The 25,458-nt window shown below is 52.8% G+C and overlaps 3 protein-coding genes across 3 annotated transcripts in view; 2 read left to right on the forward strand and 1 right to left on the reverse strand.

Annotated features, from left to right (window-relative positions):
- The window catches only part of PLEKHO2 (pleckstrin homology domain containing O2), a 31,082-nt gene extending 12,829 nt beyond the window's left edge, over positions 1-18,253 (reverse strand). Inside the window, exons 1-3 of the mRNA XM_062583329.1 lie at positions 18,023-18,253; positions 12,159-12,311; positions 5,631-5,747 (exon numbers count right to left, since the gene is read on the reverse strand). Of these exons, the coding sequence (XP_062439313.1) occupies positions 5,631-5,747; positions 12,159-12,311; positions 18,023-18,031 (279 nt within the window). The 5' untranslated portion in view covers positions 18,032-18,253. The remainder of the gene's footprint in view (positions 1-5,630; positions 5,748-12,158; positions 12,312-18,022) is intronic.
- A 578-nt stretch (positions 18,254-18,831) lies between these two features.
- LOC134144811 (uncharacterized) lies at positions 18,832-20,642 on the forward strand. The gene is made up of 4 exons (XM_062584014.1): positions 18,832-18,859; positions 19,249-19,552; positions 19,759-19,903; positions 20,153-20,642. The coding sequence occupies exons 1-4, from the start codon at positions 18,832-18,834 to the stop codon at positions 20,381-20,383; spliced, it is 708 nt and encodes a 235-aa protein (XP_062439998.1). The 3' UTR covers positions 20,384-20,642.
- A 4,393-nt stretch (positions 20,643-25,035) lies between these two features.
- The window catches only part of PCSK6 (proprotein convertase subtilisin/kexin type 6), a gene marked incomplete at its 5' end in the record, with an annotated part of 48,984 nt that continues 48,561 nt past the window's right edge, over positions 25,036-25,458 (forward strand). Inside the window, one exon of the mRNA XM_062583296.1 lies at positions 25,036-25,173. Coding sequence (XP_062439280.1) covers positions 25,036-25,173 — 138 coding nt within the window. The remainder of the gene's footprint in view (positions 25,174-25,458) is intronic.

Genomic DNA, 25,458 nt, shown 5'->3' on the forward strand with positions numbered 1-25,458 from the left:
GAAAACTTACACTGGTACCTATGATCTAAGTACCATAGTGCATCCCCCTGTTGGGATGCTGTCACGACTAACGTAGTACCATCAGAAAATTTGCAGACCTAAAACCTCATCTCCTTGCACGCACTCCTGCTGTTTAGCCAGAAACCTACTGCCCTTCCTTTCCGCGTTTATTCCTCCAGTGCAACGAATAGCCATGGTTTTACATCTGCACATCACGTCACAAAGTGCAAGCCCCCGCAACCGGCATGGCAAGTAGGGAGTTAAGAAGCAATTTGGGGAAAGATTATTTATTTGATTAGTTTGCACATAAGGTGACGAGGCCACATGTCTTCCTAATAGCCCAGAGAAGAGGTTAGGGCATGAGCCACAGCACTCTGGAAAAAGAGCTCTTTGTCTGGGACGCAGAAGGATCATGCTAACCAGGGAACCTAAGGGAAGGCAAGGCTCCAAAACATAGTGACAGACAGATTTTGTTTTAGCCCAAGCAGGCCTGTTTTTGTGTGTGCTTAAAAACTTTTTTGTTTGGAAATGGTTTTGCCCCTAAGCTTTGTGATTAAAAAAGCTTATGAGAAAGCTCTACTTGTGAGCAGCTGAGCTGTTGCGCTGCCTGGCAAAGACCTGGCAGCCTGCACCATGGTTTAGAAATCTTCGTACATGTTGTTCAAGAGCAGGATTCCTGCCTCACTTCAAGCTTCCTCTTCTAATGCCACTTTCTGTGCCTCATTCTTGGCCCCTGACAAAAGGCTCTGGCCTCCTAGAGCAGAGCCTGTGACTAAGCGCTGGTGTCAGTTAGCAACCGTGCGGCAGGGCACAGTGAAGGCTCTGAGGGATTGTTCATCATTAATGAGAAGCTGAGGTGTCCCTCCGGCATGCCACTGTGCACCGCACAATTTAACACTGACCGACCGCTGTGGCCACCTAACGCAGATCCAGCAGACAGTGGGGGAAGGGGACGGTTGTGGAAAGATGCTCCTGAGGCAACAGCACAGGACTCTGCGGAAGAGCCCTAAGTCCCCTTCCCGCTATTCAGACTTGCTGTGTGAGGGAGGACAAACAGCACTCTGTCCGGGACCCCGCTCCCCCCGCTCGCTTTGTGGAGAGGGGCAGTGCGGACCAGCCAGATTCATGCTGCTGCAGCCCTGGTCCCTGCTTTGCTGCAGAAACAGCCAGAGAAATCCCTGCGCCTGTGATGTAGAAGGGGCAGCCTTGAGGGCTGCGGCTGGTTCCTTCCAGTACACCTGGTTCTCTTTCTTTGAAAACTTTTTTTTTTTTCCTCTTTAGAAGGAGGCCGACACTCACTGAGCGAACGGCAGGCTGCTGGTGCTCTGAGGCTGGCACCCGGGATGCTGCCAAACACTGCCCCATTGTTTCCTTGCAATCCCATGTCTGTCTACATCCATCTACGCCGCGTGTCTTTGACCCCGGGCAGCGGGGAGAGACAGCTAACAGAGGGTGGAGAGGAAGCTCTCTGTAAAGCAGGCGTCTGCAGAGAAGTTGCAGGAACAAGCTAGAGGAATTGGTCTCCATTCTTCCTGCCACTGGGGCTCTGTGCACTAGTGTGAGACCTCCAGGTCTTCTATGGACAAGGAACAAAAGGATTTCTCTTGTCTGTATTTTTACTCATCTGAATAGTCATAGGTATCGGGGATGTGCCTGAAGAAGGATGCACCATACACAACTTTAGGCAGGGTCTTTTGTCCAGGAGAAATTTTAGGCAGAAAGTCAGTGACATGTAATCCAAAGCCAGAGGGCAGCAGGCAGGATAACACATTTGCTCTCTCCTGTTTGCTACACCAGCTGAGACTGAGTCATGGCATTAAGAGCAGCCTGGTGTGCCAGTAAAAGCTGTCATGGTGAAATCTAACGTGATAGTGATGACTGTAAGCCATGAATACAGTATGCAATTTACTGTAAGTTACTTCAGAGCACAGCACAACCAGTCAGTCCCTGCTGAATCACTAGCTAAGTGTTGTGGAACAAGAGAGGCTCACACACAGGTTGCTGTCTGCCATGGGAACAAGCAGCAGCTCCCTGCTTGCTCCATGTCTTCTCAGCAACATCGGTCTTTCTTCAAGCAATGACCACCTCATGGTTATGCTGCCCCTGCTTTCCAGGAGACAGATTTGTTCCCAGGGCCAGTCTGTCATACCTGCATATCATTTAATAGACAAGCTCTGGAGAGTTGTATAGGTGCAGTTTAAGACATTTACCAGCACTAGCTCTCCGCTGAGATGTTGCTGATCTGTAGCAGAGTTGAATGACAGAAACCTGTGCCTGGTCTTCAGCTGTTTCAGTGCAAAGTCTGGTATTGGCTTTAGTTGCCACTGGAATTGAGCTAAACTGGAGTGTGAACTGCTTGTTAATTGCCGGCTTAGGTGTGGGAACAAGTTTCCCTCTGCTGACTTTTGGTACTAAGTGGTCACTTCCAGCAGAGCGCAGCATCTCAAACCACCAAGACAAGTTGCATCAAAGTCTGTCTGCCAGGCATGAGGTTATCTCCTGCCTTCTGCATGAATTCAGGTTCTAATCAGGTTAGATCATGGATGGAGAAGTAGAAGCAACACAACTGCCAATTAGGGGATTTTTGCATTTTTTCTGCAGCTAACTGAGTTACCTCATCACTGGGAATAATGAAGCTTCTCACTGAAACTTGGCCTGGGCAACCCCGGGAGCAGATGCAGCATGCAGGACAAATGTGCTTCACCACAGCCTACTGCAGGTTCCAGACTGGGCCCCAAGCAAAGGGAGCTGCACACACCACCAAAGTTGACTGAGGCAGAAGTGGGCAGTAGAAGTTTCCCCCCTAAACATGGGTGCTGGGTTTGTGCCTGGAAGTGTGAGCAATGGAGTTGTGGGAAGTTGGAGTACTTGCTCATAGACTCTTTTCCTTGCTACCACCCTCTTTCTTCCCTGTAGCCAAAGGCTTTCAGACCTGCTGAATACCAAACTTGTGCCAATCTCTGTAGTCCTAGGCAATTTACACTAGGCATCGTGTACACCGCTCTCTGCATCATGAGTACATTTGAAAGTCTCCAAGCCAAGGTTGCTGCCCTCTCTTACAAGTTCTCTGCTCAGCTCTCTGTAGCCAACAGATTTCATTTAATTGCTGCAGATGGAACGAAGCATTTGAAATTTCTAAAGAGAATGGGTCTTTTGCACATTTCCAACTTCCTTTACTGGAGACTTGAAGCTCAGGGGACAGCACTTTGTTTCAGCTGCACACAAGGAAAGTAACCAGCGCAAGCATGTGACATGCTCGTACTGTCATGGCTTAATGAAAATTTCACTGTTGTGACTATGGTAAGCAGAAGCTGAGGTATTTCCATCAAAGGTCACTTTTAGCAAGGCAACTTATTTATTCAGGTGCAATTCTAACTGCAGAGGGGTTTTAACTGTCTGATACATTGAAAGCAGAACTATGCAGAGCTCACAAATCCTTCAGACACTGGGGGTGGTCTGAATAGTTCCTGTTTTACTACGTGCTCTTTGCATATGTCCTCCACTCTTTGAAAATATCCCATCAAAGATTTCAAACTTGGTTTCCCCCAGAGCCAAACCTAGGTCCTTGTTTTCAAAAAGGAAACTCCCATTTATACACTGAAATAGAAATAGTCTTTCCTAGCTTGCTTCTAAGTCCCACAGGCTCTCTCACTTTCTTCATTTACTAGAAGGAGAGGAGGCGAAGAAAACTCAGCAAGACCCAGAAGACCCTGGCAAGCCAGTTCATAGGGTGATTTTAAGCTGCAGCACACACTGTGGATGGCAGCAAGTCTCCCAAATGGAAAATATTTAGCTGATACATATCACCACAGCTGCAATTTCAAAACAGAAAAAGGACAGTTGTGTACATTGGCCTCCTAATTAAAGCCCGTTATAACATCTGCAAAAGTATGTTGTGTGTCAACACCCTTACCAGATTCCCAGCCAAAAGCAGGGTGGGAGGAGAGCTACAAACAGGGAACTTTTCATTTATAAAAGCCCTTCCTTTCACCAAAAATGTCTTATAAAAAGTGGCCTCTATCTAGGTTTCCATTTAAATAGTAGCATAACAAACAGGGGAGCTGTAAATATAGCAGCATGCGACAAGCCATGAAGTTAACCTTTTGGTGCAAATTTTAGGCTTATCTTTCTCCTAGCAAGATACGAAAAGTTTAGGAACAGATCTCACTCTTTATTGAATCATGCATCAGTGCAGAAACATATGCAGCTATTACACTTTACCCCTCTAAGTAACATATTTGCAAATAATAATAATTTATACTATGTCACCCAGCCCTGAGCACACAGGCTTTTACTGGCCTCCCTGGGAAAAGATATGAACACAGATGGCACAAAGTAGCCAGAAGGCTTCAGTGGAGACAACTGTAGGGGTTCAGGCACCCGCTAGGAAGACCACCAAGTCCAGCAGAGTTAGGCAGTTTTGATCTAGGATTGACATTATCTGTGCTTAACCAAATTGCGAAATAAATGCTAAACCTCCACTGAACTGGAGAGACTTACTGCTCTTGTGTCCCAGTGCTAGACAGGAGCTCACCAGCATGGGGCTAAAATCTCCAGTCTACTATAGCCTACGTGTGTGGTGCCTGATTTCACTTCTTTCCCTGATACAGACTGGATCCACTTGCAAAACAAACATCATTTACCTTCTCTCTCCACCCTCCGCCCCCTTGTTCACATGCATGTTTTGGGGCAGGACAGTCCTTGTTTTGTTTTGAGTGAAGTTTAACACGTGACACTGTGAACTCAGCTGGGGTCTTGATACACTATTACATGAATAAACACTAAGTGATTGGAATGAAAGAACAACAATGACAACGATGACTAAACAATCTCCATTTATTTCAACTAGATGGAGCTAAGGGAATGCATGCAAGCTGCCATTTTTGGCTGTTCATATTCTCATGGAAATTAATACATTTTGTCCATCACAGCGTATTAGTTCTGCATAGGGAGATGGAATAAGATCTCTTAGGCCAATAAAATCACATGGGAATTAGAATGTAAATAAAATGTGAGATGCCTCGGAACAACAACAGAAGCATCCTAGCCCATAAAGATGATGAGAATCTCTTCTAGATTCTGCCCAGGAATGTAAGGCTGTAGAGTTTTGTGAATTCTGCAAAATATCTTTTCTTCTGTGAGCTGTTTGATTCCAAGCTACTTGGCACTCGAGTTTCTCAAATCAAGGCTTCCAACTCCAGGAATTGTCTCAGTACACTGACTAGGAGCACTGATTTCACTGCAACTTAGGCAAAGCTGCTGCATGCATGCTGGCTCGGGCAGGGACACTTCTCTGCCCACAGCCCCCAGAAGAGCAACAGGGTATGGTCACTCTCCACTGCTGAGAGAATACTGGAAGAAAGGGGGTGACAAGGCAGGAAAAATGCCAAGAGAAAAACTTCCCCTAAGAAGCTGAGTAACAGGAAGACCCTTTCCCTGCCACAAGAAGAAAGAAGTAGCATCTTCCTTACACATCACAGACCACTCACAGCTCTAGATCATTTCTTTACAGCTGCCATACAACTGTATCTCCGAACCTTTCACTTCCAAAGCACCTGCTCTGGGCAGAGCTGCCTGGGGGCACATTTTGGAGCTGGCAGAATTTAAAATGAAGAGAAAGGCAATCCTACCTTCTTACCCGGGGAGCGGATTAAAATGAAACGGTTTTTCTTTTTCAGTAGTGCACGCAGCTCCTGGCACTTGTCGTAACTCTCCAGTTCCACTGTTTCTATGCATTTCTGTTCATCCTGCAGAGATGGAATGAAACATTATTATGAGCACGAGGCACTGAAATCAATCATGTACCATCAAACACTGCATGTCTTCCTATGGCATCTGTCTGAAAGCTCTTTTGCCTTAAAAATAATCAGCATAAATCAGGCTGGTATCTCACTAAAATCAGGCTGGTATCTCACTAAGAAAACACACTAGTCTCTAGGCTACAGACCTAGAGACTGTTGTCTGCAGTGGCTGAGCAAATAACATGCTGTGGACAGTTACACCAGCCTCTGTCTGCTCTGTTGGCCTCATCCTGGGATTTGCAGCTGGGGACAAGGTATGGAAGATTTTTGCCCATCATCCTGCCCTAACACATTGCACTCTTATAAAGCTTCCTGGCAGGATCTCAAAGCACTCCCCAAGTTTTCACTTAGCTTGACCACACTACCCTTTCCCCACAATGCATGAAGCAGGTGTTATTCTGCTTTTTCGTAGGGAAAATGGGACGGGCAAAATGACGGACCGAGTCTGTGGCAGAGCAGAGATAAGAGTGAGCCCTGCTGACACGCTGAGCCGAGGCCGTCTGGCCCTCGTGTGAGCAAGGGCAGTGGGACCATGTGCTACTGGAACACACATCTCTTGTAGCTGTGCTCTGAGCTGTCAAAATGCTTAGGATTGAAAATATGGTCCCACAAAGCCAGCAAAACTGTCAAGGCCAGTGTCTCACTGGGGAATATTTCTCTCTGGTGTATCTCCACTGATGACTGCACACCACAAACTTGGCTCGTTCCTCCTAATAACATAACTAAAATTCCACACGTGGTGCGTGGCTCAGTTCAGCTGCAGAGCACCATCCCTCTAGTTCCTTTAATAGGAATTGCGGGATAGCACTGAGCAGATAGTATTCATCATGTCACAGTAGTCCAGAAGAAACCAAAGCTCCTTTTTGCTAAGTTTTACACAAACACGCAGTGAGGATTGCAGAGCAGCTCTTGCCACTAAAGTGCTATAGTCAGCATGTCTCATGAACCTATCACCATCCTAAATTAAAACCTCCGGCCGTGACCGTTCCGAGCTCAGGCTCCACTCCGAAGCCAGCGCCTCGTACCAGTATGTATTTTTATTTAGCAATTACTGTAGCAGAGGAGGGGTGTGGGATGAGGAAATGTGTCGTAGCCAGGAAGTTACTGCGTGGCTGGAGGCAGGGAATGGAGAGTTCAGAGGGAAGTGGGCTGCAGGGAATTTCCTCCATTTACCACTTGACATTTAAGTCACTGTGCAGAGCTCAGGCTCTGTTCAGTTTTTTTAACCCTCTTATTTGGAGACGGGGCCCAGCCAAGCTCATGCGGGATGCAGAGTGAGTTCTGAGCCGCTCAGGGATGTCTGGATCTAATTTAGGTTTATTATTTTAATGACATTACTGCTTATTTCATTTAACACTGAGTAGATGAACGTGACCAGAGAACTCAAAAAATGTATATTAGTAGGAGGGTAAAAACCTAGCAGAAAAAATCCTGCTGACATTACCAAGCTCTTTGAAGGCACCAGCATGCCACATAGCCGGTGCGGTTACTAGCACCGACATGAAAGTTTGCTGTGGTCAGGATGTAGGTGGCTTGGCAGCGCTCTGATGGGAGACGAGCACAAGACTCCTGCAACGCTCCGCATGCTTGGGGAACGGCTCTGTGCCCGGCAGAGCTAGTGGCTCTGTGTCACCCTCCTTGTCCACGCCATCCTTCCTGCCTCTTGGATGGGGAACTTTCTTCTGATCCCATGTCCTCCACTTCCTAAGAGCAGCCACGGGCTGTGACGGAGCTGGGGGACAAGAAGGACGTGGCAGGTTAGACAGCTGTGGCTGTGCCATGACATCGTCTCGGCTTTCAGCTGTGCTGCTCCTCCCCGGGGAGGCTTTGGGGATTACCACCTGGCCAGGGAGACCGAAGGCAGTACGGATGGGGACGTGCAGGACCCTGCCACCCAGGGACACTGGCTGTCTTCACAGGCAATGGCTCCTTCATCTCAAAGACAGAAACTTCTCAAGTTACCCTTTGTGGGGAAGGCAGGGGAGAGAGCAGCCAAAGAAGAAAAAAGCCTATGTCTGAGGCAAAGTAAAAGCTTCAGAGTTCAGGGAGTGCCAGCATGGGGCTTCTGTCTATGGTTCACCCTTGGCAAGTGGCCAGCCCCTCTCTCTGCACCCGTTTGGGTCACAAAGAGATCTTTTATATCCATCCTGCACGACTGAGATAACGAAGGGGCTGACCCTGCTGCAGCCCCGCAGGTCCCTCGACCTCCTGCGACCCGGCGGAGGCTCAGCTTCAGCCAGCATCCGGGTTGCTCCCAGAGCCCTGCCCCTACAAACAGTGCTCAGGCACGTGTTCTAGACAAGCTCCTGCTCGATTTGGTCTCTAGCATCCCAAGGAAGTTAAAGCAAATCGTTTTATGTTGCACTAAGATGCAAAGGTTGAGTTCAGCTCAGTGGGCTCGCCTCCCACCGGAGCACAGCTCACCGTCCTGCGCTCTGCGGCCGCTCTATGGAGATGTGACTGGGGAATGGGGAGTTCCCTTCTGGCCTTCTTTCTCTTTCCTTCTACAGATTTGAAGGCTTGTTTTCTGAATTGCTTTTCTACTTACTGTATGGGGCAATCAGTAAGGCTCTGAAAATACTGGTATGGTTTTCACTCACAATCTAATTCAGAAAAACAATTCCATTAACTATTCATGGGGCAGACACTTAAACAAGTATGTGTCTTTAAGTGTTCCACTTGTTTGGCCATTCCGAAGAAAATTACTAAATACCTTTATATATTAATACATGTGCTTAACCAAAGAATCATAAAAACAATTAGGTAGAGGAAAAAAGAGTTTTTCCACAAGAAATTGTCATTGTTGTTGAAAACAACAGCAAGCCTTCAGCCTTTCAAGGGTTTTCTGGCAAACCTACAGTTTCTTGGATGAAGAGTTGATAAAAAAAAGAAACATGACCCACAGAAATTTTTATTTAGCTGGAAGTAAAATTTCCAATAAGAAAAGACCTGTTCACTGATATGCATTAATGGCTTTGACCCTCCGTTCCCTACGAAATGTCTAGACTGCCTCAAATAATACTTTTCTTCTCCATCTGAGGATCGCAAAGCATTTTAATAAATTACACTTGGGTATAAATTGCTCTCACTTTACCAATGGAGAAATGCAGATATTAACTACACGACTGAGGAAGCCAAATACTGAGTAGATCCCCTGGTCTCTAGTAGAATCTTTGCCTAGTAGATTTTCTTCTCTGTCAAGTGATACACATTTTAAAAATCTCTAACCACTAGCTGCACTGTTTAGGAAAAAACACACTATTCGTAAAAACTGATGCTCTCTAATGCATGGAGTGAGGATATTGATCTGTTTAGCCTTTCTTCATAGGATTGCCTGTTTTTCAGATGTCCTCTGTAGTTCTGCAGGCTTAATTTTTATTTTGGCGAGAATATGCACATTCCACTGAAAGACCATTATAAAATAACTTGCCTGTTTGTTTCTTTGTAGGTCTGCACACAACATGCCTATCACAGGTTTCTGAACAGCTTCCTTGTATCTGAACACCACAGAACTGTAAGTGTCTGTGCAGCTGCGTCTTTTCCTGACATTTGGGTATGTAACACCTACATCATGCAGATTTCACTGAGTCCTAGCTTACTTACATGAGGGTACAGGCTTTGTAGAGGGAGCCACAGCCAATAACAAGAAATACACCTAACTTCATAGCCCATCAGCTGAAGGAAACCTGAAGCACGGTAAGGTACCTGGACTTTCATCCACCATCTGTTCCAAGTAATACAACAGCCATTTGCAATTTGTCTTCAGGAGGTAGCTACACTTTAAAACAAACCAAAAGCCTGACTAACAGATGCAATGTGGGGAGCCTGCATTTAAGCAAAGCAGAAGCACAATCCAGGAGATTATTATTGATGATGCTAAAATACAGCATTTGTGCTATGCTCAAGCACAACTTTGCAGTGACACAGTCATACATGATTGCCTGCATCTTTCATGGGCCTTCTCACCTCTTATTTTGCACTATAGACTTCAGCTTACAAGCCAACTTTGTGCAATTGCATAAACAAGTGTGACAAGCATGCCTGCATATAAAACATCTCTAAAGGCAATATTAACACCTCTTCATGAAGGGCTCGACTACGTGAGGGACTGATAAAAGGACAATGTGTCCAAGTCACTAGCTCAGTTCCTGGAAATCTGATGGGCTCACTGCAGTTGTAATAGTCAGCCTGTAAACCTGCCCTTGCACATGGAGGCTCACCACCCATTTAACCCTGCTAGGTCTGGCTTAGGATACATGCAGAAGGACACTCATATTTCTGTTGCCTAGCTCTTTCTTGAAGATAAATACAGTAATAAACATGAACTGCTTCACTTCAGTGGTAATGGGACCCCTCCTGAGTGCAGAAAATTACCATTTCCTTTAGATTTCCTGCAGTAAGTCTACACAATCAGAGGCTATCCTATCGTGCTACCAGATAATTTTGTAGCAATTTCCTTTCCTAAGATATTTGACTTCACTGTAAGCCAGTTCCATAGCCTATAGATATTAACATGAGCCCTTATTTACAATAATGGGACCTTGTAGCTATGCTAGCTTACAGATGCAATTTATTACAGGATGTTACCACAATCTGCAGGCTATGAGAAAACATTATGCCTGGTTGTTACAAATGCCATTTTCCTTGTTGAGCTAATAAAATAACCCTTTAAGTGATTGGGATTTTTCCTTCTTCTGAATGTCTGTGAAGATTAATCTTACTTTAAAAGCTGCCTTTCCCCTTGTGGTAATGAAAACCTCCATATATCTTGTTTTTAAAGGCATGCCCTTAAAAAAACCTATGCCTTGTTTACAGATTTGAATCTTTTGAGCTTGTGGAGGTTCAGGTGGTCAATAGGTGTCCAGGGCGCTTGAAAGCAATCTGCAAAGAGTCAACAGTTTGCAAGAGCAGGCTGTATCTCTCTGCTCTGAAATCACCACCACCACCTTGCCTGTCTTCCAAGCTACCATCATCACCTGACTCTGACTTGTCATTTCATTATTTTTGCACCCTTCATGACATTTCAAAACCAAGAACTAACTCCTCCAGAAAAGTTTGGGATCTGGGGAGAGCGGAAGGCCTCAGAAGTATGAGAGGAAGCAATACTGTTTAACCTACATTGTTTATAAAAAATCTTCTATATTAGGCAATGCAATGTCTTTAAAAAAAAAGAGAACCAAACTCATTTGTCAGTCCTGTTGTTCCTGAAACCATCGTAGCAATGCAACTGCTGAAATATTTCCTCATTCTTGTTCCCTTGATAAATGGTTTTGTTTTCGTATCATTCTCTTGTCCACAAATGACCCAGATCCCCTTGCATTAGACACCACACAGGCCCATGGTCCCTGTGTAGATGCACAGTGAAAAGTGCTCCTTCATCCTAACACTTCTCTTAACTCATGCACATCCTTCAGCCCAGAGGTTCCTTCTAGCTACCGTGTACCAGCAGGGCTTAGGCTTACCTGCTGTCTCAAATCCCTCTTGGTTGCAGCCTGTGTGGTTTGCACTATAATTGCTTTCTTCAGGGGCTTCTGGGACTGACTCCGCTTTTGCAGAAGCCGCATTTAACCCTGGGACTGAGAGGCAGCTTCAGGAAGTACTCACTGGGGCAAACAGTCTCGCTGCAGCCACGCAGGACTGGCCCTGCACTTTTCATTCTTCTTGCGTGAAGACACAAGACAGATTTGGCTTGGCTCTTATTTCCCATTTGATTGAAAACAGCTCTAAATGAGGCTGTGAACTTAAGGCATGCAATTTATCCAGGGAAGTCAAGGACAAGGCTCCCAGGGGTCCTTCGCTCAGTACTGGCTTGCTCAAGCAAGGGGAAGAGACAAGCCAAATCCAAACTCTGTCCCCGTTTAAGGAGGAGAGCAAGCACTCACAATCCCATCCTGTCCCCATCAATGGGTAAATGAAACCCTGAAAAGTCTGACTAGCAGCAGTTCGAGCTATTTGAGGGGTGCCAAACAGCTGCAAGGTTGTCTGTTGTACTCTCCAGCAGCAGGTGGGCAGTCAGTCTGTTACAAAGCAGTTTTATCCTTTAAACGCCAAAAACTAATAGCACATATCCTGCCTCCTCCCAAAGTTTTACTCTGCTGCTTTCTCACAGGACATCCTGCCCTTATTCTTTTTTGGCAATGGCACTGTCAAAATATTTACTGGCTAAAATATTTGATATATAATATATTCTGAAAGGCAGTAGCTGTCTCCTCTTCATAGCATTTAACCTTCCTGGAGATATCTGGAGAAGCCCATTGGAAAGGAATGGGCTGTAGGAAAGAGTGAAAAACCCAGGAATGTGTGTTGCCAAGGCCTGATCCTGCTTCTTTTTTGAAGACATGATAGTTGTGACCATACCTCATCTTCGTAGACCACTAGCTGTGTTTTGCGTAGCTGGATGTAACGATCCTTCCACAATCCCAAGAGTCCCCCACTGCTTTTCTTAATCCAGCCAAATTTCTCTGCGGTTGGAGCAGGTTTTGGTTTCTCAGCGACATCCTCCTTTGTATCCTGCAAGGACACCAGGAAAAGTAGAAGGGAGAAGGCATTACATTTAATGTAAGGAAGTACATTAAAAGCACTTTCCATCCAGTTAGTGAAGGTCTTCAGGAAACCTCCCCAGGGAATAAGTCAGCACCCCCCACAAACGTCCTTCCCCAAGCTGACCAGATCACTAGGGGAAAAACGTGAGACCAGACTGCCTATTTTCCAGGGAAAACTTCAGCAAGGGAGAGGAAAATTCAGCCAGGTCCCTCCCCAGAGCCAGACCTTTGGGACAGGGGTTGGGGAATGGTCATGGACCCTGGCCGACCCAAAGGGACTCAGGACAGCAGTGAGTCCACTCTGTTCCTTTGCTCCCAGTGGGTCTCTGCTTCTCCCTCTGTGAAGGTACTCCAAAGGCTCCTAGAAGACCAGCACCCTTCTCAGCTTTGCTCCTCGAGGTTTCCGACAAACCCTGAGTCTCCAAAAGGATGGATCTTGCTACCACTAGAGTTAGTGGCACCACTCATATTTTGGCCTGTGGTAGCTTCTGCAAGTTCCTCTAGGTTTCGCTTTACACCCAGAGCTCAGCCACTCCTGCCTTGCATAGGCACAAACACTACAGCCCGCGCTCTCCACACACACACAGCTGCTTTGCTCTTCTCCTGTCCTCAGTTACGATGGCACTGCAAGACTCTCACAGCTGACACAGTTTTGCCCCAAAGCCGTTGCCCTGGGCACCTGTACAGCGCAAGGGCCCGCAGTTTGTCACAGTAGCAGTAGCAGTTTATCACAGCATTGCTACCGCATTCTGGCCCTGGCAGTGGTCCTGCACACAGGCTCCTCTGTGGTTTGCAGGTAGTGGAAAACACTGCCAGAGAAGGCAGCACCAAGACTGCTTTTTGTCCAAGCTATTTTACAGCTCTCCTGCCGGGGTCAGTGCCAGGCCTGGGCTGGTTCACCATGGCCCAAGAAACCACCTGTCTCCTCGGCTTCATGGTGCCCCTGCCCTGGAGCACGCCCTGCCTCCGTCTTGTAGCTATTCCCCATGCATATGATGCAAACTGCAAGGAGTGAATGTCCTGCCCAGCGCTGGCTGCATGGCTTTACTCTGCTTCAGCCAAAGAGATGCTGATGGTGTTCGCATTTTCTAGCATTCACACTGCTCTGTGGCCTGAGTTTAGTTCCTCACTTTGCAATGTGCTGCTGGGCAAGGAGACAGAAACTGCTGGTTGTGAGCGTGGAGAAGAGTGGTACCGACTGCTCAGGCCCCGCAGCCCTGGAGCACGGTGTGATGTTCCTGACTGCTGATTTTTCTTCCACAGACCATCTGCAAGAAGTGCAGGGAGACCTGAATGTCCCCAGCGCTCTGCATTTTGAGCCTGCTGGCTTTCCAGGCCTGATTAAAATGGGCGAGTATGACTTTCCTGCTTTAAAAAATACTCAGAACTATCCATCGTCGATGGCCTCCTCAAAGGGGCAAAGGAAACCTAACACGGGGGCAGTGGGGCCCTCAGCCCTGTTAGCTGACTGACTTCACCACAAGACTCAGTTAAATCGGAAAGGTTTCCTCCCCTCTGGAGCTCTGGAAGAAGTGTTTGCCAAAGCAGGCTGCCCCGTCCGCCTCCTTCAGAGCTCCCTGCGGCTGGCGGGCCGGCCCCATGTAAGCCTCCTTTCCTGGGCCTGCGCGCAGGGAATCCCTCGCTGCCTCCAGCTCAGCCAAATCTCCTTACAAAAACACCTCACCGAGCTTGTGACTCTTAAGAGGAGGCTGACCCCAAATCCTCCAGCGCCTTGCAGGGAGTTGCACCGTTATCCCAGCCTTGGTTTCTTCCACGTCCCCTTGGGACACAGCACTTGTGTTTGTCTGCAACAGCGGTAATCCCGCTGCGGAAACGCAGCGCATCATCAGTGAATGAGGATGCACGGCAAAGACGGGACCCCCTTGTCCCCCAGTGGTCCTTGCCAGCTGCTGGATGTAACCTTTCCTCGCAGGAGAAAAACAAACAGACTGAAAGAGGGTAGCTGTGTCTCCCAGCATGTTTCTTAATGCAAGGAAATCCAAGGTGCAGCAAAAGGAGTTGACGCTGGACACTCCCATGGCCAGAAGGGAGCAGGGATGGAGCAAGGGTGTGCGGACGAGTGCCAGAAGCTCCGCACCAGCACTCTGGCAGGGGAAAGCCTTGCTAACACATTTGTTTTCATGCACCAGACCCCTAACGAACACACCCTTGGACAGCAGCTGCCATTTGGGCGAGCTGTTACTCTGAAGGGGAAATTTGCACCAGAGAGGGAAACAGATTAAACGCGCTGTGTACCGGCACTTATTCCGTTCTCCACTAAGGTTTTCAAAGGCTTGACTTTTGCACGGTGGATCAGGTGCGGATGGAGAAAAAGAAATGCAAGCAATTGCGTGTTACCCAGCGTAAATCATACGGAAATCTGCTTGGCGCGCTGTGTAGAGGTTGCTTCAGTTGTACTGCACTGGGCTTAAAAAGGCCACAATACAGGATGACAAAACATGAAACAGTTTTCCGGGAAATGAGGGGTACTGTCTTTTTTTTAACTTGACTTTTTAGGTTGCCAGGAAGTTGAACTCAGTTGTGATCTTCTATTTCTGCAAACATCAACTGCTGCACAAATATAGACCTGTTGATTTCCTGATTGAGCACCCTTTTGATGTCATTTTTAGATAATTGGGCACTGACTTTAATCTCACTCTGAGCAGTTTTGCATGGTTGTAGCTGTACAAAGAGTTTAGTACAGTGGCTCGAGACCAACAGCTGCCAAGCCTGTTATTCCCAAGTGCTTTTACTGCTTAGGATGGTTTTAGGGGAGGTTCTTTTGTTTTTTCTTTTTTTTTTTTTGCTTTGCAGATTAATTTTTACTGTTCTTTTTCCTCACCTCGCAGATGGCAGAAAGGCTATCAGGAAACACATAGCAAAAGTCTATCTGTGACCCTTTACTTTGCCCTGCAGAGTGAAAACTCTCTCATCTGCTGTGGTTTTAAAATAAAAGCACTCGCTGCGAAGACACAGCAGTTTACTTCTTAAAAACCGACCTGCCCTATCAACCGTTTTTGTCTGAGTTTATTCTCACGCCTGCACTTGTGCTGGGAGAGGCAGAGCTGCAAAGTTTCACCTAGGCCCATCGGGCAGCCCGTGCTTGTGCGATGCTCCCACTGCCTTTGCCTGCGTGCTCGAACGCTTCGGGCCCAGAGAGCGCAGCTCTTCTCCGAAACATTGCAAAACTTCCTGCTCTGTTGAACGTCTCTGCCTGCGCTGGGAGCCAGCACACAGGGGAGAAGCCAGGCCTGGCTCCCCCTAGCATCCACGCCGCCTTCCCGCCTGCGCCAGCATCCCGGGCCTTTGCGGGAGCATCCGCAGAGGGGCTGAGTGGGAATCCCAAAGCCTCGTCCTCCCCGCTAAGCTGCCCTGGGCAGCCGAAGCACGTGGCTCTCCCCACTTCGAGAGAGACTCCCCATGCCAAATATCGGCAGGAAAAGGATGTAAAACCTGCCGCTGCTGCATGTGCGCAGGGTGCCGCTGCGGGGACGGGGACTTGCGCGCTGCCACCGCAGGCCTTTCCGCCCGGCCCTGTCCCTCCCTGCCGCACTGCGAGCTCTTTGCAGCCTCCCAGACGAGGGAAGAGAAGATGAGGAGAAGATTGCTGGTCTCAGCAGATAAGACCAGCCCTGAGCAAAGCGCTCTGCCCCCCGCATTGCGCAGCAGTCACCTGAGCCTGGAGCCTGCTGGTCCCTGCTACAGGATAAATTTACAGGGCTCAGCGCTGCACTTGCCGGGTGCCAGGGGACTGTCAAAGTGCCCAGGCCAGGCGTGTGGGTTAGCTGCTTCTGTGGGGCACACACAGAGGCCACCGCGAGACACAGCACAGCCGCTGTAATCCCTTGCCCACAGGTTAAGGGCTTTAAACAAAAAAAAGCTGTGATGCAACCTGGACGCTTGTTCCTGCAAAAGCAAGAAGAGCCTTAGAAAGCACATCTGACATTTTTGTAGATTATCTTTATGGCCTGCTCATGCCACCCTCGCAATGGCAATATTAACAAGGGAGGTTTGCCAGAGAAGGACGCCGGGAGATCAGGGCCTGGTGTCCACTCTGCTCGTGGCCTCCGATTCTGTGACTGAGGTTGGAGCATGGCACAAAGAGACAATTTGCTGTCGCTAATCTGGCTTTATGCAAGTATTCCTTCTGCTGGAGGCGAGATGTGCTCAGGTATCCCTTGGAGGACATTCTTGGGCTCGACTCATTCCTGACACTGGTGTAAATCCATGAGAATAAACCCACTGGCATCATCCAAGTGAGCTGGGTAAATGAGGGAAGAACGGAGTTATTCCGTCACTGGCTGAAGGCAGAGGCATCCGTCCCCAAAAACAATGCGGACGAGTCATTCTTGCAATTTAATCACGGCGACATTAGAAGTGAAACACGAGTTGCGCTCTTACAGCCTGGTTTACACTTACATTTTAAGTGCAGCAGGGATGTAAAATGAGAGGGTATGTGATTTATTTTTATTTAAAGATTAGGCCGTTACTTCTACTGTCCCTTGCCCTCCTTTCGCTGTATTTTAAGGGCCCAGAAAACCACATACTTTTCATGTCTTCCAATAAAAAACACATGCACAAGACAGCTGCCACACAGCGGTGTTTTTACCGGTTACATGTACTGCACCGAAGTGTCAAACTCAGTTACAGTAATGTCGTTTAAAACAAGCAACTAGTGGAACCGGTGTATCACATAAGCATCTATAGCAAGACACAGCGATGCACGCCACCCAGGAGACAACCTGCATTTTCACACCTCAGCTCCTTCTCTGCCTTTTTCCGTACGTTATTTTGTTAAAATAATGTCATCACCTCCACTCCTCCCTGCCGTGCAGGAGCAAAGCCCCTCGCTGGCAACAAAATGCTCGGATCCACGCGAAACCCGCGGAACATGCGGAGCTGCATGTGCCACCCCCCTCGAGAGCGGTCACCGGCGGAGCAACAAAAACTAATTTCTCATTAACGAAGAGCGAGCGGCTCTGGGAGCCCCTGGCCCTGGGAGGCAGCGGGAGCCACGCTGTGGGCATCCTCGCTGCGAGCCCCTGGGCCACCCCGAAGCCCCTTCGGCCAGCGGGCGCCCGGAGGGAGGACGCCTGCTGGACGCGGATTCATTTCATGGATGCCGGCGGGTACTAACAACTTTTGCTCGCTGCTGACTTGGGCCGCCTTGCAGGCTCCCAACTCTCATCGCCTGTTTTAAGAAAGGTCTCGTTCTCGCCGTGCAATTTTGGGAGGCGAAGCATGGGGAGGGGGTGGCGGAGGTGAGCGGCAGCCACTGGAGCCCCGTTTCCCCACGCCGCAGTCTGCCCCGCCGGAGCTTCCTTTGGGCATGAGCAGCAAAACCTCGTTAGAGGAAAGGAAGAAGAAATAATTACGTGGCCAGATGACCGGAGAAAACGGCCTGTTTAACTTGCTGACCAGTTCGCGGCGTCTTAAGCGATCCGCAGAGAGCCGCGTCCGTGGGGCGCGGTGGCACCTCCGTGGGAACCTTTCTCGCAGGGCAGAGCCGCTCGCAGGCCGGCGGCAGCCGCTTCCCCGGGCGGGCTCGGCGGCTGCGCGCCGCGGCGGGGGCCCTCGCCCGGCCCCGCGCAAAGTTGAGATCCCCCCGGCGCGTCCCGGCCCCAGCCGCCCTCCTCCCGGCCTGGCCCGGCCCGGCCCGGCCCGGCCCGGCGGACTCACTTGCTCCATGGCGAGCCGGGCCAGTCCTGCCGGGCGCTCCTCGCCGCTGCCGCTCAGGGGCTCCGCCGTCGCCGGCGCGGCTCCGGGCGGGCGGACATGCCGAGCCGAGCCGAGCCGAGCCGAGCCGGGCCGGGCCCCGCGGCTCTCGCTCCGCACCAACTTCGCTGGGAGCAGCAGGAGCAGGAGCAGCAGCAGCGCTGGGTTTCCGGCGGCTCCGGCGCTGCGAGCGCGGCTCCGCTCCGAGGAGGCGGGGATGCCCCCTCCTCCGGCCCCGGCGCCGGCCCCGGCCCCGGCGCCCGCCCTGGCCCGGCCCCCGCCCGGCTCGGCCCGGCCCGGCTCGGCCCGGAGCCGCCGCCCCCTGGTGCGGAGCCGCGCCCGGCCGCCGGCTCGGCTGCGGCTGCGGAGGGGGCAGCATCCCCGGAGAGGGACAGGGACCCCGGGGCGGGACGGGGACCCCGAGGTGGGACAGGGACCTCAGGGTGGGACTGGTCTGCCGGGGTGGGACAGGGACCTCGGGATGGGAGAGGGACTTTGGGGTGGGATGGGACTGCCCGGGTGGGACAGTGTTTCCAGGGTGGGATGGAGCTCCCAGGGTGAGACAGGGTCCCTGGAGGTCCCTCATGGTCCTCTGAGGTAGGACAAGGTCCCTAGGGTGGGACAGTGTCCCTGGGGGGGGGGGGGTCAGACAGGGATGCTGGGGTGGGACAGTGTCTTTGGGGAAGGACAGTATCTCTTGGGATGGGACAAGCCCCCTAGGATGGGACAGGGTCCTGGGGGGGCAGATAGGCTCCCTGGGGCAGCAGGACGGGATGCAGGGTGGTGGTGGGATCCTCACAGGTTCTACCTCGATGCTGTGGCCATTGGGATACCCAGGGGCCGCAGGGAGGGAGGTCCCTGTGGCCGCCTGGTTTCCAATGAAGACAGTCGGGACACGGGGTCTCGGCAGAGGGGTGGAGGCTTTTCTTAGCCCAAGGAAAAAGGCTGGGAAATGGTTGCTGGTGGCAGGGCTGGTTAACGCAACCTGTTGTGCTCCGAGCTATTGCTCTCTGCCTGTCTTCAGCTTTGCAGACTTGTGCTGCTATTTCAGGCCCACTGAAGGGCTCGTGCCCCCAACAGCATGCCTGGTTCTCTACTAATTATTCCAGTGAGTCTAAAAAAAGGTATTGCCTCCCTCTGCAAACTTTGCCTCCATTGCTCCCGGCAGAAAAGATAAGATGGGTGAGAAGGTGAGGAGAGGAACGGCATTGTCACCGGTTACCTCCCGAACGGATCCTGTCTGCGTGGGCATCGCCGCAGCTCTGAGCAAACGCAGCAGGCAGCCACCGCCACACAAGGCTGGTGCAAAGCTCGTAGGGTCCTGGCAGACCACGGTCACCTGTCTCCAGAGGGGCTCGGTGGTGGCAGCCAAGCTGGAGAGCGGCCAGCCCGGCTGGCTCGGGGCCTCCAGCCATGGCACAGCAACACCGGGGAGATTTCTGGCTCCCATTCGAGCTTGCTTGCAGAGCGTGGAGGGACTGGCGCTGGAAAACGGTGGGTGCTTCAGAGCAGGCTGCCCTTAGCAGCCCTTTAAAACACCCTGGTTGCCTTCCTCTCCCCCTCCCCCTCCTGGCATGGCCTCAGCATCCAAAAGCCTTTTTCCTTTGGCAATTTTCATCCCACTCCACGCACTGTGTCAGGGGGCACTGGCAGAGGAGCTGCTCCCGCAGTCGGATCTGCAGGATAACGGGTTATTGCAGGCTTCTCGAGCTGGACACACCGGAGCCTTGCGAGCTTCACAGGGACAGCAGGGATGGGAAGCGCCTGCTGATCCACCAGGATGGGAGCGAGGCCAGCGGGCTCCAGCATTCGCCCTCAAACAAGGAATCTCATGACCGATTCCAGGTAACGACGTTTGCAGGCCATTCGCCACCGCGCGTCTCAGCACCTGCTCCGCTGGCCCCAGGGAAGCTCCCAGGGTGCGGGAAGGGCCAGGTGGGATCCAGCAGCTCCTGAGGATAACAACACACGAATAACTATTAGCCGTCTTTAGCAAAACCACGCTGACACATCTTTTTTGCATTGGCGGAGGGAGGGCTGGGGCTGCCAGAGGTTCTCTGAGGTGACACCTTGCTGCATGAATGCTTCCCGCAGCCTCCCAGGCTCCTTCTCCCACTGCCGACAGCGACAGCGTGCAAGGAGAGCGGGGACATAAACACAGGCCGCGGCACGGAGAAGCCTGGGGAGCACCCAGCCGACTGCGAGCGTCTCCCATTGCTCAGTCTTTCGCACCAGGCACCTTGGAGAGATTGGACCAGAAATCTTAGGGATCGTCGCTGTAACTTGGAATTGCTGCAAAGTCCCGGTCAGGGCTCCGCTGCATAACGTCAGATGGGGTTAAAGACATGGAGCTGCTCCCTTTGCTTAACTTTCCAAATCATCAAAAATCATCAGCCACCAGAGAATGAATTTTTGAAAGAATCGGAATTCCTCGCTGGCCCGGTCCTGGCGGCAGTGCCCACAGAGCGCTGTGCATGAGGATTTCGGAAGATGTGCTGTGGGATCTGAGCTGTTTTTTCTGCAGGGAATCACTGTGGATTTTGAGCGGAAACTCTGATCTAAAAAATAAAATCCCCTCTCCGCACACATGCTCCTTGGATTTGCCCAGTAGCGGCTGGGAGAGGCGCTGCCCGCTCGCTATTAATACTCCAAGGAGGAAGCACCGGGAAGGGAGACGAGCTATTTCGCCCAGAAGACAATATTGGCACTGGGACAAATGAGGCTGAAACGGGACAGGAATAAATTTAGCCTGCAAGTGGGAAGAAGGGCCCCGATCCTCCTCTGCCAGCACCGGCAGTGCCAGTTTTCCCACCTGCCCTGTCGCCCCATGGGTCAGTGCCAGCTCCCAAATAGCAGAGGCATCCCTGTCCCCATCCTGTCCCTGTCCCACCTCTGTGCTATCCCCATCCCCATCCTGTCCCTGTCCTGTCCCCGTCCCCTGGCTGCAGCCGCCGCTTGGCATCATGAGTTCGGTGCAGGCACCTAGCTGGAAAACTGCAAACTGCAAAGTTTGTGTTTGCAGATTACCCAGCCCCTTTCTTAAAGCCTTTAACCAGCCCCACTCCGTTGTTTCCATCTAAAAGATTCATCGCCACCTTCCCCGAGAAAGCCCCAGAGCTCCGGCAGGGCACCGCTGGCTCCGGGCCCTCGCGCAGGCAGCCGGGAGCCCCCACGGGGGACGTCGGGACCGTTCCCATGCCGATCCCAGCCATGGGCACGGGAAACGTTGCCTTTTGCTCTTTCTGAGGAAAAAGCGAGCGGGCGCAGCGCCGCCCGCGCCGGGAAAGGCTGGGACGGACACACCGCGCGCGTTTGCTCCGGGCTGCGAGCTCTGCAGATCAGCGCCTGCCCGGAGGGGGACTGGGCTGCTGGGGTTTCCCCCGCTTTAGGCTGCTGGACGCACGTTTGCTGTCCTCTGGTGACGGACGCTTGGCTCATTAAGCCAAGCGACGTTTGCAAAGCCATTTTGCAGCCTGGACTGGGCTCTCTTGCTCGGAAGGAGTATTTTCCCTCGCTGCCTGGTTTTTAGGACCAGCTCAGACGTGTGTGTCCCCCCCACCACCACCAGCGTGCAGGACCAGCTTCCTTACTGGTCACATCTTGCTCGCTGGGGAGGAAAATCTGACCCAGGGGGTTGCAAAGCGCCGAGGAGCGCTTGGGCGGCCGGGCCGCTTCGGCGTGCTGCCATCCCCACCTAGTGCCGGTCGCGCGCACCGGCTGGCCTTGGGTGGTCTTTCCAGCGGCACTTCCCACGGACACGTCCCACATTCCTGTCCACTCCCACGGCCACTCCTCCACGGGTGCCTGTCTCTGTCGGGGCGCCCCAGCAGGTGCTGTGTCCCTAAGGACATCCCTGTTGTGGACATCCATGCTAGTAGCAGAAGCCTTGGGAGATTCCTCCCTGGATGGAGTCTTCTCCTGCCCTCCGGCCCCTGCAGATCAGGACTCCCGGAGCTGGAGATGGCATCTTCTCATTTTCCTTCCTCTGATTTCTCCTGCGGCTCGTGGAAGCCGTGCAGGATTTTGCCTCCACAACAGCCCCACGGCAGCAGAGGGTTGCGCAGCCTGGTTAGGTGCCTCCTTGGGGCTATCTGGAGCCTCCACCTCGGGCGTCGTCGCGTGGCACCCGCATCTTGTATCGGAAGAGCTGAGGAGCGACGGTCCTCCGCTTGCCCACGCCGTCCCGTGGACTTGCCGCATCCTCCTCGGCCACCTCCCTCCGTAGCTTGGTCGCACGGTAATTTAGGCTGCAAGGTGCCTCTGCGGGTCGTCGAGCCCAGCCCGCGCGGGGTCTTGCCGGGGAGCTGCCCCTCCGAACGTGGCTGCTTCGTACCCTCCTCTGTAGCTTCTGCGTTCCTGCTGCCCTCGGTGGGCTTCAGGACCCCGACGCCGCTACGCCGAGGCCGTTAGCAGCGTCTGTCTCAGCACTCGCAGCCTCACCAGCATCCGATGTCGGCCGCCTCATTCGAAGGCGCAGCATAATTACGCTTGACGAGGGCTAATAAGCAGCTTTCGAAGAAGGACGGGTTCGCGTCGTCTCGGACGGGTTCGCGTCGTCTCGGCCGGCCGCCGTCGCCGAAGCGGCCGCCAGCGTTTTGGACCAGCCGCTGCCCGAAGCAGCAGGCGGAGCGCGGGGAGGTCGCGCGCAGCCGCTCCGGCGTCTGCCTAGGTGGAGCTGCTTCACCGCTGCAACCCGGCGAGCGGCCGGGAACGCCGCTATTTACTGTTACATTTATCTTGGGGTGGGACAGGTGGATCATAGCAAACTATTTTTCTGGAAACAGGCAGCACTTTATGCAGGGAAGTCTTTCCAAGGATGCTCCCATCCGCTTTTCAGGAAATGCCACACAACGCTCCTTATTGCCGTACCAATTCCTTTTTTTTTTTTTTTTTAATTGACATAAATGATAAGCTCAGCAAGGACGCACCGTGTTTTCTCTTGGCTGTCAGGATTTTATTTTGAAATCACCGTTGGGTTTCTTTGGGTCAGCCCGGGATTCCCGTAGGAATTGCGCCCATCACCCAGAGCTGATGCCTTGCTCAGGGCCTTGGGCGAGGGGAGATGCTTCCGCATCCATCTTTTGGGTATTTTTACAGGCCTGACTCCATAGTGAGCCTTTCCTTTTTATTTCTTGTGACCAGCACGATGGCATTTTGCCTCGGCTGGGAAATTTTTGGATGCAGCATGGATTTCCTGTAAATTCACCCAGGAATTTGCGGAGCTGCAGGTGCAAAGCAGCCCCGACGGGAGCGGTGCCGGGGGCAGAGCATCGGCAGCGGCTTGCGTGACTCATGGCACGTGGCAGTGCTGCTCCGCAGAGCCTTGCGGAGCTTTTCTCCCGGCCGGCAAGCAGCTGCATCCCCCGCCGCTTCTGAAGTCGTCCGGAAAAGAGCCACAGAGGATTGGTTTTCAAATAAACAGCATTCTCCCCTACACTTTCTGCTTTAGGCTTTCTAAAGCTAAAATGTTAGCTCTATTCTGAGTTTATTGCCATGTGGGAAATGAAAGCGCTTGATATGTGCCGAGATTATAACTGTATTTCACGGGCAGATATAAAATTGGCAGGGTTATTGTAAAGAATTTTTATTTGGAAGGATCCGAACGTTACTGCTTCGGCTGCCCCTCTTTTCTCATGGTGCGCTTGCAGCGTTTGCAGCAGCTCCTGTTTACCTTTCCCCGCCTGGCTCACAAATTTGATCGTTGTCTGTGCTTCACAGTGATCATCCGGTTTTGAAATAATCACACAAAAAGAGTTAAAATGAAGCCTCCGTCTCCGTGCGTGTTCATTGCAAAATACGCCAGGCCCAGAGCCTGATTTCGCTTGCATCCCTGTTAAATCCTGCGTTCCTCTGCTGGCAGAGCGGGAGCAGCCCTTCGGATTCGGGCAGCGTCTGAGCGTTTCACTTTGTGTCATTTGTAGCAAAATGTTGTTTTTCTTCCACCTGAATGCAGGCGCCTCTTTCCCTTTGCATATCCCAGTGGGCTCCGTGCTGGGTTTATTCCCCAGCTGAGTTATCCCGTAGGAAAATGCCGGTGCCTAGGCCTGCACGTGCAGGGGGGCCTGGAGGAGGCTCTTTTAGGCACTTCGGTTGGCAGCCGCGGCTGGTGCTGCGGACACCCCGGCCCGTCTGGGCGAGGGCTGCGGGCCGACGCGATTCGGCAGCGGTGCCGGGAAGAGCTTTCTTCGTTTGCAGGCCGGCTCCGGTGCCGGCCGAAGTTCACGGGAGCCATCTGTTTGCTCTGCTGGACTTTTGTACCCAGCCGGCGTTCGCCGCCACCCAACATGCCAGCGGGCTGCCGGCAGGACGCCCGCAGCCTGTGGGGCACCCGGCTGCCCCCCAGCCCGTGGGGGCACTTTCTTGCTGGCCGAATGAGCCCCCGCGGAGCCCCTGCAGAGCCCCCTCAGCCGGCCCTTGCCTCCGAGCCCGTGTCGGGCTGAGCTGGGCCGCTGGCTGGCTGCGCTCTGCCTGGGGCCGTGCCAGGGAAGGGGTGTGCGGAGGGGTGCCCGGGGGGCAGTGCTGGGGGGGGGGGGGGAGAATGCGGGTGGGATGCCCAGGGGTGCAGGTGGGATACCTGGGAATGCCAGGGGAATGCCAGAGGATGCCGGTGGGGTGCTGGGGGATGCAGGAAGATGCAGGAGGGATGCCGGGGGATGCAGGCGAGATGCCGAGGGAATAGCCGCAGGATGCCAGGGGATGCCAGGCCCTGCCGCTGCCGCCGGGCCGGGCCGGGCCGGGCCGGGCCCTGCCCGCCGCCTCCGCGGCCTCCGCCTCTCCCCCCCGGAGCATCCCCCCGCCTCCGCCCGGGCTCCGGGGCCGCTTTAAAAGGCGAAGCTCCCCCCTCCGCCCAGCCTCGGCACAGCAGAGCCGCCGGGCCAGCAGCGCGCACCATGCCCGCCGCAGCCGGGAAGGGCACCGGCCCCGGCCCCGCCGCCGCCGCCCGGGCCCCCCCCGCCGCCGCCTGCCTCTGCCTGCTGCCCCTGGCGCTGGCGGCCGCCGCCGCCGCCCGCCCCCCCCGCGCCCTCTACACCAACCACTGGGCCGTGCGGCTGCGGGGGGGCCCCGCCGAGGCCGCCCGCCTCGCCGCCGCCTACGGATACGTCAACCTGGGGCAGGTAAGAGCCCCGGGACCCCCCCCTCCCCCGGGATCTCCCCCCTCTCCCAGACCCCCGCCCCGGGCCCCGGCTGGGGCGGCCGGCCCGACCCGGCCCGGGAGCTGCCGGGGCTCCGCGCCGAGGGGGCCGCCGCCACCAAGGCTCGGGGGGGTCCCGGCCCCGGGGAGCTGCCGGGGGTCCCGGCACTGGAGAGCTCGGGGGGGCGGCCGGGGGGGGGGGGCAGTCCCGGGCAGCGGCCGGCGGGAGGTGCCGCAGCGGCGGCGCCGTGACTTGGGCAGAGCGATT

Source organism: Rhea pennata, chromosome 10, assembly GCF_028389875.1.
Source record: "Rhea pennata isolate bPtePen1 chromosome 10, bPtePen1.pri, whole genome shotgun sequence".
Taxonomy (NCBI): Eukaryota; Metazoa; Chordata; class Aves; order Rheiformes; family Rheidae; genus Rhea; species Rhea pennata.